This window comes from Phoenix dactylifera, chromosome 7 (genome assembly GCF_051530095.1).
Source record: "Phoenix dactylifera cultivar Ajwa chromosome 7, Ajwa_hap1_PhDact_Kaust_v1.1, whole genome shotgun sequence".
NCBI classification, from domain to species: Eukaryota; Viridiplantae; Streptophyta; class Magnoliopsida; order Arecales; family Arecaceae; genus Phoenix; species Phoenix dactylifera.
Genome location: NC_143196.1, coordinates 29,511,297 through 29,522,718, shown reverse-complemented (window position 1 = coordinate 29,522,718; position 11,422 = coordinate 29,511,297). Strand labels below are relative to the sequence as shown.

Here is an 11,422-nt window from a genome sequence, read left to right as displayed (position 1 = left end):
AGGAAATAACAGTGTGATATGTCAAAAATTTGTAAAAAACAAACAAAAAAAAGATGCCATATAATTTATTAGGGACATTACATTCTAAGTTAAGCCGTGTGACTCATTATAATGGAGTCATCCTTACTCATGCAAGGACCAAAGAAGTTTGCTATGCATGATAAAAAATGATCACTTAGTTTTCATGGTATGATAGAATAGCTACAATAAAACCTGATTTGAATAGAATGGATCTAGCTGCTTTTTCTCCAAGACAACAATTGCCAATTTGTTGTAGGAAAGCATATTGAGATCATATGGGGGAGTGACACTAGTTTCTTTACATAGTCTTTCCTTTTGAGTATGGGTGCAACTTCTAAAGTTAAAAATGCCAATTCCTAAAAAAATTTAAATGTTAAATAATGTCTTGAGAATTCCTTCTACTAAAAGATGTCAAAATAGAGTGCTTAGGAGAAACTAAAAATGTTTGTTTGTAATCTTTTCTTTCATACGATTGTTTCTTATCTTTCAGATATGGAGAGTCCACACACAAAAACCTATTCTGTAATATTTTATGTTTGGTAGAAATAGTTTTTTAATATATTACTGCCAAATACCAGATGTACTGAAAATATTTTTAAATTTTGCATAAAATAATTTTTAAAAAATTACTTTTTGTAAAGCTAATGTAACACTACTTGTGGGTCATGAATCCAGTTATATATTTGTCCATAAAATACATAACACTATTTTGCTCGTTGTTACATATTTTATGGACAAAAAGTTCATCAGCCAAAAATTATTTCAATAATTGTAGCCAAGAAAATTAGAACTATATTAATCATAGGTATTTCCAATTGTGGGTCATGGATCAAGTTAGTTGGTCACCACTACACATTAGACCTACATATGCGTTGGGTCAACTTATGACTCGACGTGGTCCCAACTCAATTAGACCTAAACTTATCCATAATTGAAGACCTATGAGTTGGGTCGGATTCAAAAAATGTACATGGTCTAAATTCTAGGTCAAGTTTGATTTTTTTTTTTTCAACTCCACTAAACCCAATCCAACCTATATAATTCAGGTCAACAAAATGGACCCAACCTAACCTGGACGTGATCTAATTTGACCCAAAAATAAGAATCATGTGAACCTTCTTCCCCTTTGCTCTAAATTTTTTTTCCAATTTATTGAATAAACTCTCAGTTAAACTAATTCTTTTTCTTTTATTCAACAATTGCATCTATCTTCACTTAACTACTTTTAAAAAATTCATATTTCCTTGTTTGTTTTGATAGATTTTTATTTATATGTGTATATTATAAAAATTCTAGTTTATAAATTTATTTAATTATTAATTATTATATTTTAGTTATGAAAGAATATAACTTAAATTGTAGACTCGATCTAACCTGAGCTGCAAACTCGAACATTTTAAGTTGGGTTCAGATCATAGTTTCCCTCAACTAAACCCAATCTGGCTCGATCAACTAAGAGATTGGGTTTGACCCATAAGCATGAACGGATATTAAATTTGGCTTCTCGGTTCAACCCGACCGGTTTGCAGTCTTATGGTTAATTAGTAAAATAGGCTCGTCTCGTAGGCGTGCTAAATTGTTCGGAAGGCACAGGTAAACGGATTCCTTTGGAGACCGAGAGACGAGTTTGGGAAGTCCTCTTCGGTGGAAGCTGCCCTCTCCTTCGGAATTCGATGAAATCTCCTCCATTTGCTGCTATGGATCGTCGCCGGTTTTCTCTTCAATGGTAACCTTTTGGTCCCCAATCTTTCGATCGTTAGTTTTATAAGAGAAAGGGAGGATTATAAAACCCTATCTTGATCCTTTTTAATCCATTGTTCTTGGTTTTTTATTTTATTTTTTATTTTCCTTTTGATTTTTGCGATCTCAAATGGGAAGTTTTTAATCAGTCCAATCTGGAGGGCGCGAGCTGTTTTTTTGTCATTTCTTTTTCATATCATTAGAAAACATTAACTTTTCGTTTATATTTGGTGCATCGTGGCTTTAATTCTTTGTTGGTTGAGTTGGAATAAGTATTCTTCGAATTATGAAATCTTTATTTTTCTAATTGTTTGGTTCTTCATCAAGAAAAAATGTTGCGAAATTTGTGATGATTTTTTGGATAAAAGTTTTTAGTGTTTAGATGTGATTGGCTTGCAACATGAGTGTTACTGCTTTTCCATTTATTATTGTTATTATTATTATTTTAATTTCAGGTGGTGATGGTAATTGAAAAGGTGTGAGTCTTGATTTGTTGAGTGAAGAAGAATGGTGTTAGTTTTAGCGTTAGGTGATCTTCACATCCCTCACAGGGCACCTGACCTGCCGGCGAAGTTCAAGTCCATGCTTGTTCCGGGGAAAATCCAGCACATTATATGTACTGGAAATTTATGTATTAAGGTACCTCCCATCCATATCTTTTATTTTGCTTTTGATTGTTTTGAGCCTTAGCAAGGACATGGCTTTCTTTCTGATTTCTTTTCTATATCTTTATGTGGTTTTTGTATCTAGTATATTCAGTATATTGTTTGTAAAGTTATGATTTACAACCAAAGGATTCGGAAAATTGGTCTTTGTTGTGTGCTTAACTTTTTTTCTTTTTGATTTTTTGAGATTAGGAGGGGCTAATCCCCACTTTCTACCCTATCCCCTCCTCAACCTTTGAGGATGATTTCAACTGAAATCGAACCCCAGCCCCTTGCCACTTGAGCAAGGGTTGATACCATCTAAGCAAGCTCTCGGTGATATTGTGTTCTTACCTTCATTTGAGCAGAAATGGTTTCTTCTTTCAGACATGGATTTTGTTGCTGAGTATAGGGTTTGGACTCAAATGTTTGATCGAAAAATGATATTGTCCGTAAGTATTTATGACGCTGTAAAACCTCAAGCTCTTAAGTTATGTTACCTAGACGCTTCAATTTAGCCTAATGTATCCAGACGTAACACTTTAGCATGGACGATGGTGCTTCACTTAGAAGGTAATCTACTTTTTCTCCCAGAAAATCAGTATATAATGGCTTTGGAGGCATTCATGGCCTGGTAATTGTCTTCTATTTCTTTAGTTGGTCATGACTTTCCCTTTCTTATATTCACATGGTATTCTATTGATATCAGAGATTGTGGATGAGTATTGTTGCTGCGAGTTCCTTTATCAGACATTTTAATCCATGAAAATTGTATGCAGTTGGTAGTCCTCTAATTCTGTGGTTTTCATGGATGTAGGTTTGTTGTCAGAAAAATTTTTTCTCATAAATATAATAGTGATCTTCCAGACAAGCTTATAACAGTTGGTAATACTCAAATATCATTTTATGATTACAGAAGTAAAAAAGACAGTTCTCAGGAAAGGTTGTGTTTGGTAACGTTCAAAGAAGAGTGCTCACATAAGCAAAAGTTGAAGGGTGCTTTTAGGAGAAGCTAGAAAAACTAGCTTTTGCCTTATTCTTATATGAAATACCTATTTTATTTCCACAATGATAATTAGTTTGCCATACTTAAGAATAGATATATTGGATTTGCACATGAATTCGCTAACATTCAAACTTTGATGGTCATTTTGAAGTCCTTAATTAAAAAAGATATTTCAATAATGTTGGATTTAAGTCTACTAGAATAGAAGCCATCCCTTCGTTTTTTTTTCAAGGCAAGCTTTTTCATTCTTGATATATCATTATGTATGATGGAATGCCATTTTTTTATAGTACTTTGGCTGTATTTTATGTTCAATTATGTTGGTTGATAGTCGACAAGCTGTTTGAAGCAACTCCATTATTATATTCTGAAGAATTATTATACAATTATATTATTTTTGATGCATAATGTTTGAACGACAAAAACTGAGCAGACAGAACATTGATTTTTTGATACTTGTAGTTTTGCTTTTTATTCCCATCAATAAGCAACTTGTATTTTGTTTCTTAGGAAGTTCATGATTACTTGAAGAGCCTATGTCCTGACCTGCATGTTACTCGTGGTGAATACGATGAGGATACTCGTTATCCAGAGACCAAGACTCTTACCATTGGCCAGTTCAAGCTTGGGCTATGTCATGGCCATCAGGTTGGTTTTCCCCCTGTGTCTGTTTTTTTATCTTTTCTACATGTTATGTTTTGCTGATGTCACAATAATTGTATCTTCGTGCTTTTACTGGCTTAACTTATTGGCTATTACGGCATTACCTCATAAAAATATGGGATCTATGCAAAAGATCAACTGTCAGCTCCACCATGCTCACAATTTTAGGTAGTGGAGTTGTTTTCACCCCCACTAGATGTTTGTATTCTAGGTAAAAATCAGAGGGTCTAATAATTGGACACATTTACAGATGTATTTAAACGATGGTTCTCAAAGTCTTGGTCAGTACCAAACCATATCGGGCATCCTAGATTGGACCAGTAATTGACTGAGTTCTGGGACATATACGGGACCCTGATCCCATGAGAACTGCTCGGGCCCAATTCAAAAGGCCCTAACTGGCTTCTTTTTCTTTATCACATTCAAACTGAGCGAGGAAAGAAGAAGGGATAAAGAGTGGAAGAAGAGGAAGAGCTTATACCGGCCTCCTTCAACCCTAATCTTTTATAGATATGAAGAGTCTCCTCTCCCACGTTTTTATCTGTTTTCCACTAAAAGTGGTGGAAAATAAAAAAAAAAGTAAGGGAAAAACCATGCTGAATATGTGACCAGTATCGGCATTTCAAACCCATTTTGGCTCAGAAACCTCACCTAACATAAATAAATATAATATTTCCTAAGCAACAATAAAATGCATCATAACAAATAGAACAACAAATCTAAGAAGTGGGGATCCTGGTTGGTAACGAGGTGCCAACAAGTCCCAAGTGTTGGTACAAGGGCATCATAGTACTGTACTAACACACTGCCCAACTGAAATTGTCACCGAGACCGAGAATTTTAAAACCTTAATCCACACAGACAAAGGAAAATTGATCTCCATTATTTACTTTGTTCATTGAAATAATATCTTGCATTCCTTGAGAATAGTCCAAGCTTCCTTGGAATATAATTACTAATGCAATCCCATTGTGTCTCTGAGAGCTAGGTCACAAAGAGAACAAGCAGCAGATATTTGTTTCAGCACACCCTACAATTCAGGTTTCCAACAACTCCAAAGATTAAGGTTACACTAATAAATTGGAAGCATGCTAGAATTGAAATTCCCAAAAAATGTAAATAAGATGCCTCTCTAATTGGTAGAAGCATTACTGTATACTTAAGCAGTTAAGCTCTGGTCCATGAATCCCATTTGTCTAACCACGGTTTAGCCTCTTCATAGGATGGTCTATGGCCTTTGTCCTTTGATCTTTAACTTGACTATCTATGGTTAATAATCACTTCTTTTTCCATATCTACAGTGAATAAAAGCATTGCTGATATTCTGGCATCGACTATATTAGCTATATCATTAGTAAGTGCAAAGCCTGTAAAATAGCCAACCTAACTTTCCACACTTAAAAAAGATTCTTTAGTTTTGATCAGATAACTCTTGCCCAGAATTGCACAAGCGAATATCTCTTTCACAATATTTGAAGTATTTTTGAGCATAAGAGAGGGAAAACCTAACAAGTAAAATTACTCCAGTCCAAATACTTGAAGAAACACCTCCAAGTTTTCAGACTAGAACCTCAATTTTGAACCTGGAACCTCCTCCATTTGGAAGAGGGTTGCAACTGGGAAGCTTTTGCCAAGCTTACCTTTTCTTGCTAATCCATGATCACATTTAAGAATTCTGTCTAAGGTTTGGAAGAGGAAAGAAGATGCTAAGAGGAAACATGGAGGGGAGAAAAGAGTTGGGCATCAAGCTGGAACATTATATTCATTTTTATCTATGCAAAGGAGTTAAAGCTGGAATACAATTTCACAAAAACTATTGAATTACTCTAAATAAAGGTACAGGAGTTTATTTTTGCGGCATCATTTGTCTCGTGGATTGTTTATTAAACCATCAGAAGTTGGCACGATGTGAGGATGCATGTTTTAGACTCACAAACTTCTTTGGTGGTCTGTGGTTGAAAGTCCCAAACTCAGAAGAACGAGAGGATCTATATAGTTTGTATCAAATTGGAATCGTTTTCCCATGTCCTTTTCTGGACTCATCAATTTTTGGCTCAGTAAGCATTGATGTTTGAAAAATTGAAAGCAATATTAATGTTGTCCTAGGAAAAAAAATCATTATTTTCATATTGCAATCTAGGGATGGCACTTCAGCTTGTTGATATTATCATATACAAAATGATAAATGAAGAAGAAACAAATTAAATCTTAACATGGTATGGCTTTATCGCTTGTATTCATTATTATGAGTTAGTGGACACATAATAATTGATCCCCGTGAATGGCATCGTTTGATTTTACAATCATGCCTGTTTGGTAGAGTGAAGGACGTGGAAAATGTGGTCCCCTAGTTTTTTCAGAAGATCTGGTATAGTAGCTTAGCAAAGAAAATAGTCTACTAATTGAAATGCATATTTATAGGACAGTCTTGACGCCAGAATGGTGGAGAGAGTTGGGAGACGCTAACAGGATAGATTTCCCTGTATTTACTAGACCTACAGAGGCTCTCAAGTAACATGGACGAGTAGGTTATTATGAAACACTGATGTACATAACCTTGGTGCATGAATCTTATGATTCTTTCTTTATGACAAATGCAGGGAATGATATAAGATAAACTTTGTTTATCAGTTTACAAAACCTTGTATTTTTTTGTAGTTAGATTAATATCTAACATCTTGCTACATTAGAGTTGATAAGCCTTGTTGACATTAATTCTGCAAGCGCTGGTATTCCTAGATCATGTTTGATATGAATTTTTATTGTTAGCGAAGTTCTTTCTTCGTATACTTAATTTTATCCATCCAAATGCCCTTCTTTATCTATTTATTTCCTAAACTTCAAGCGTGCATTCTCATGTGAGTAGTTTTCTCACTTTCTTAATAAAATAATGCAGATCATCCCATGGGGTGACTTGGATTCCTTAGCCATGCTTCAGAGGCAGTTGGATGTTGACATCCTTGTGACAGGCCACACTCATCAGTTCAAAGCCTACAAGCATGAGGGTGGTGTTGTCATAAATCCTGGCTCTGCAACGGGTGCGTATAGCAGCATCACCTATGATGTCAACCCGAGCTTCGTGCTCATGGACATTGATAGCCTCCGTGTTGTGGTGTACGTCTATGAGCTAATCGATGGAGAGGTCAAGGTCGACAAGATCGACTTTAAGAAGACTGCAACAGCCAATGCTTCTCAGTAGAACTCCACAAGCTATTATCACTATATGATTCGACTGAATGCCTTGATGTTACATTTGGAATTCGATTTTCTTATTAGACCTGAATGTGGCTTTTGGTTATTGCTGTAGAGTGGTTGCTTTGCATCTGAGAAACAGAGCTAGCTCTGTAGATTGTTAATGCTAAAGGAAATTTTTTGTGGGTGATTGATTTAGTCCTTGAAAATTTTCTCGGCCTTTTCAGATCGATGGTATTTAATGAGTTTGGTAAATTTATTTATTCCCATCTCCCAGAAATCCAAACAGCCCAGGTATACAAGCCAAATAAGTTATCAGCACATGCCACAGATGGATTCCCCTACTGATAGTTTCTCTGGGGATATATTGAGAGATCAGGGTGGAAGTAACATCCATGTTAGGAGCTGAGCAGAGTGCATACTTGAGTTGTGATTGAGGCATCCATTGTGCCTCGAGACTATGAAGGAGGGATAGACATGAAGGGCTCGAGATATGGGTTTTGAGGGATCCATGGTTCGATGGAATGATCATGTTGCTTCGAATACATTGCAGTAAACCTTCTTTTAAATGTTTGTTATAATTATTAAACTTAGTTAATTCTTATAAATCTGGTACCAAGTACTTCGATACATGTTGTTTCATGCTGGGGTCTTATGTAACATGAAGATCAACACATCTATGCATCATAATCATCATTGGCATTGGATAAAATTCTGGCGCCTCATGTGTGTCATATATTACACAACAAATATGATGGCAATTGGCAAGTAAGTTGATTGGTACAAGTCCACCAGGTTGAGTTGGTTTTAGGTCAAGCCTATTTCCATTACGACACTCCGATGTCAACAGTTGCACCTTGGACCATATATTGATCGATACAAGATCAATTGATTGGGTATTTGCAGCTTCATATAGCAATGCATTTTGCTATAATGTCATTTTCACTTAGTTTTCTATTGTTTTCTAATTGGATATTCCAAGAATATTCTGAATTTCCATTTTATCATAAAGATTCTTTCACATGAGACGTTCCAGGCCACATTCTATGGTTGCCTTTTCATTCATCAGAATTATTGCTTTGGTCGTCCCTACTTTGACACTTGAATGGTCCCAGCATTATAATGACTGCGTCGTCGATAGCCTTTCATGTTCCTTACTCCAAATATCTTCATACACAACAACTGCCTTGATCTAGATAACATTTTACTTCCGGAGACTTGACAGTGCTTTAAGATGGCAAACATGACCTGCACTATGCATTATTAAAGGGAAATTATTATCTCATGTAAAACACAGAGAACAGACCTTGGTTGCCAATACTTGCATTTGTTAATGCAACCTTTATTCTTTCTTCGAGAAAATTAGTAGGAGAACTTGAACAGCATGTAATGTTTGTAAACCTCCCCAGGATTCACAATCTGGGATGGAAAGTTGGGATGGTTCACACCATCTGGAAACCCTTGTGTCTCAAGGCACAGAGCAGCATGCTGACCATAAACAAAACCACCCTTTCCCTTGACATCCTTCAAAGAGTTGCTAGTGTAAAATTGTACCCCTGGCTGGTTCGACCACAGCTCGAACGCCCTCCCCGAGCCACCATCCTTCACGACCGCCACCTTCCTCATCCCATGACTGTCCATCGGTAAATCGAGAACATAGTTAATGTCATATCCCCCTGTTAGCTCGTTGATGCGGCTCCCAACAATCATGGGCTTAAGGAAGTCATATGGGGTCCCAGAAACTGATACGATCTCGCCAGTTGGGATGAGATGGCTATCACTTGGTGTGACATGAGATGCAAAGATCTGGACTGTGTTGGATAGAATTGTGCCACTGTTATGGCCACCAAGGTTCCAATAGGTGTGCTGCAACAGGTTCACAGGGGTGGCCTTGTTCACAGACTTTGCATCCATGGTCACACTCAATTCATAGGCCCCCGAAATCTTATAGGTCACAAAGACATCTAGATCGCCAGGAAAACCTGTTGTAGTTGACAAAGAGTTGCAATTAACATACAGAAAGGGTGCGAGTACCTGTAGTTTGATATAACAAATGATTTATGTCTTAATTATTCTAAAGATGAGATAACAACCAGCGGATACCTTGTTCCCCATCAAAACTATGATAGTATAATGTTATGTAGGGAAATTCACCATCTACCTTCTCTTTTACAGTCCAAATGACATGACTGAAACCTCTGTGCCCACCTGAAATGAAAATACAAAGGAAATTACTCCCGCAGATGTTGTAAGCTATGCAATGAACATGCAGGGAAGGAAAGGGATACCATGAAGTGAGTTGTTTCCGTCATTAGCATATAATCTATATGCCTTCCCATTTAGAACGAATCGTGCTCCGGATATTCTGTTACCGACACGCCCAACCAATGCTCCAAAATAAGCACTATTGTTCTGATAACAAAATCAGTAGGCGCTTCTTTAGAAAGGGAATTGATGGTTATCATGTTTGACACTGACAGATATCAAAGGAGATGGTAACATCAAATTAGAAGGAAAAATCTAAATGATTGATCGCACCTAATGGTCCATATATCAATTTCAAGACCAATAAGGTTTCAAGAATAAAAAGCACCAAATATTGAGTTCTATGGCAAGCACCCATCATCATCGCCAACATCAACTCATATCCATAGACAAAAATCAACAAGCCAAAGCACATAGGCTTGGCTGGTTCAGTTAAATCCTTTGCTGTTCATTCTTATAGGGTAATAATCAAACTTGTGATAAGTAAAATATCGGAAACCATGCGAACAGTCTGGTCATAAATCAATTAAAAAAAAAATTGTCTCCTCTTAAAGCAAGAACAGTGAGGCACTCCGTAGCCGGAGAGCCACATTCACATGGCATTACTTTTAAAAATGGTCTAACTTGACTTCAGCAATGAACTTAGAGAGTACATACTATTCAAATATACTACAACATGGAATAAAATATAGCAATCCAATATGATAAGCTAAAAATACAGCTAACTCTTCAACATTTGTTATGAGCAATGTCAATTCCTTGGCGTAGCTACCATGGATGCTATGAGCAATTAATCTGCCCACCAACTTCATACATCTGTGTTCTCCCTATGTCACACTAAAATAGGTATTCCTAAGTTATAACTTCAAATATATGTTCATTTTTTATTTTTTTCCATAAAATCTTAATTTAGTTTTTGTTCCCTAAGGGTCATAAATAAGAGAAGTGCAGCAGGGTGAAGAAACCGGGAACCAGAATAATCTTAAAGTTATATCACTTAAAGTTCCTCTAAGTGGTAGATTTTAACCGGAAAAGAAAGCTGAGGAAAAGAAAAGGAATTGAAAAAAAAAATTACAAGAAAAAAAGAGACATGACCCTGATTTCTACCTTAATCAATAACAGAGCCAGCATCATGGTTACACGCATTGTGGAATAGAAACTTTAAAGAATAAAAAGAAAAAAAAAAGAATTATTCAGAGGAAAAGATCTATTAATCTTACAATATATGGGCCAAGTCCATCAAAACCAAGAACAACATCAGCCAGATTCCCTGCAGAAGAAAGGGGAAAATCAGAAATTTGCAACGAAAAGTGAGGAAAAAAGAAGACTTTTGCAGAGATAGATCCAAGACAAAGAAAAAGAAAACGGAAAGTTCAAACTTTTAGAGGCTTTATAATAGAAACCAACAAGAATCCAGACCTTTTGAGTCAGGAAGAACAATAGAGACAATGGTGGCACCCCAGTTGGTGACCTTCACAGAGAAATCCCCCTTCTTGAGCTCATAAAACCCCACCACTTTCCTTGGGCTGGCAGTGGAAACACTCACCAAAGCCAAGGCCAGCAGAGAGAGGCAGAGAACCAATGGTGGTCTGGCCATGGCTCCCAGAAGAAGAGAATGCCGACAGTCAAGTGATGGACCTTGGTCACATAAACAGCGAATGGAGAGAGAGAGAGAGAGAGAGAGAGAGAGAGAGAGCGAGCGAGATAAGGATATTGTAAAGTTACAAGCGGTTTGTCACATTTTTCTTCAAAGAGGATTTGTCTCATTTGGACAGAAGTTTGCCAAGAAGACGCGGAGTTGCTGGATTTTTCTGCAATCCAATTATACGCCCGTGGCAAATCCTACAGTATCCGACGGTGTCACTGGATTGAAATTGGTCCTCCCATTCTT

The 11,422-nt window shown here is 36.6% G+C and overlaps 2 protein-coding genes across 2 annotated transcripts; one reads left to right on the top strand and one right to left on the bottom strand.

The window, feature by feature from the left end:
- Positions 1–1,589: 1,589 nt before the first annotated feature.
- LOC103703387 (vacuolar protein sorting-associated protein 29) lies at positions 1,590–7,475 on the top strand. The gene is made up of 4 exons (XM_008786234.4): positions 1,590–1,747; positions 2,217–2,400; positions 3,922–4,059; positions 6,971–7,475. The coding sequence occupies exons 2-4, from the start codon at positions 2,269–2,271 to the stop codon at positions 7,271–7,273; spliced, it is 573 nt and encodes a 190-aa protein (XP_008784456.2). The 5' UTR covers positions 1,590–1,747; positions 2,217–2,268; the 3' UTR covers positions 7,274–7,475.
- Positions 7,476–8,494: 1,019 nt separating this feature from the next.
- Positions 8,495–11,422, bottom strand: LOC120111011 (uncharacterized). The gene is made up of 5 exons (XM_039127278.3): positions 10,951–11,422; positions 10,752–10,801; positions 9,555–9,678; positions 9,370–9,474; positions 8,495–9,248 (listed from the first exon to the last, which is right to left on the bottom strand). The coding sequence occupies exons 1-5, from the start codon at positions 11,126–11,128 to the stop codon at positions 8,629–8,631; spliced, it is 1,077 nt and encodes a 358-aa protein (XP_038983206.1). The 5' UTR covers positions 11,129–11,422; the 3' UTR covers positions 8,495–8,628.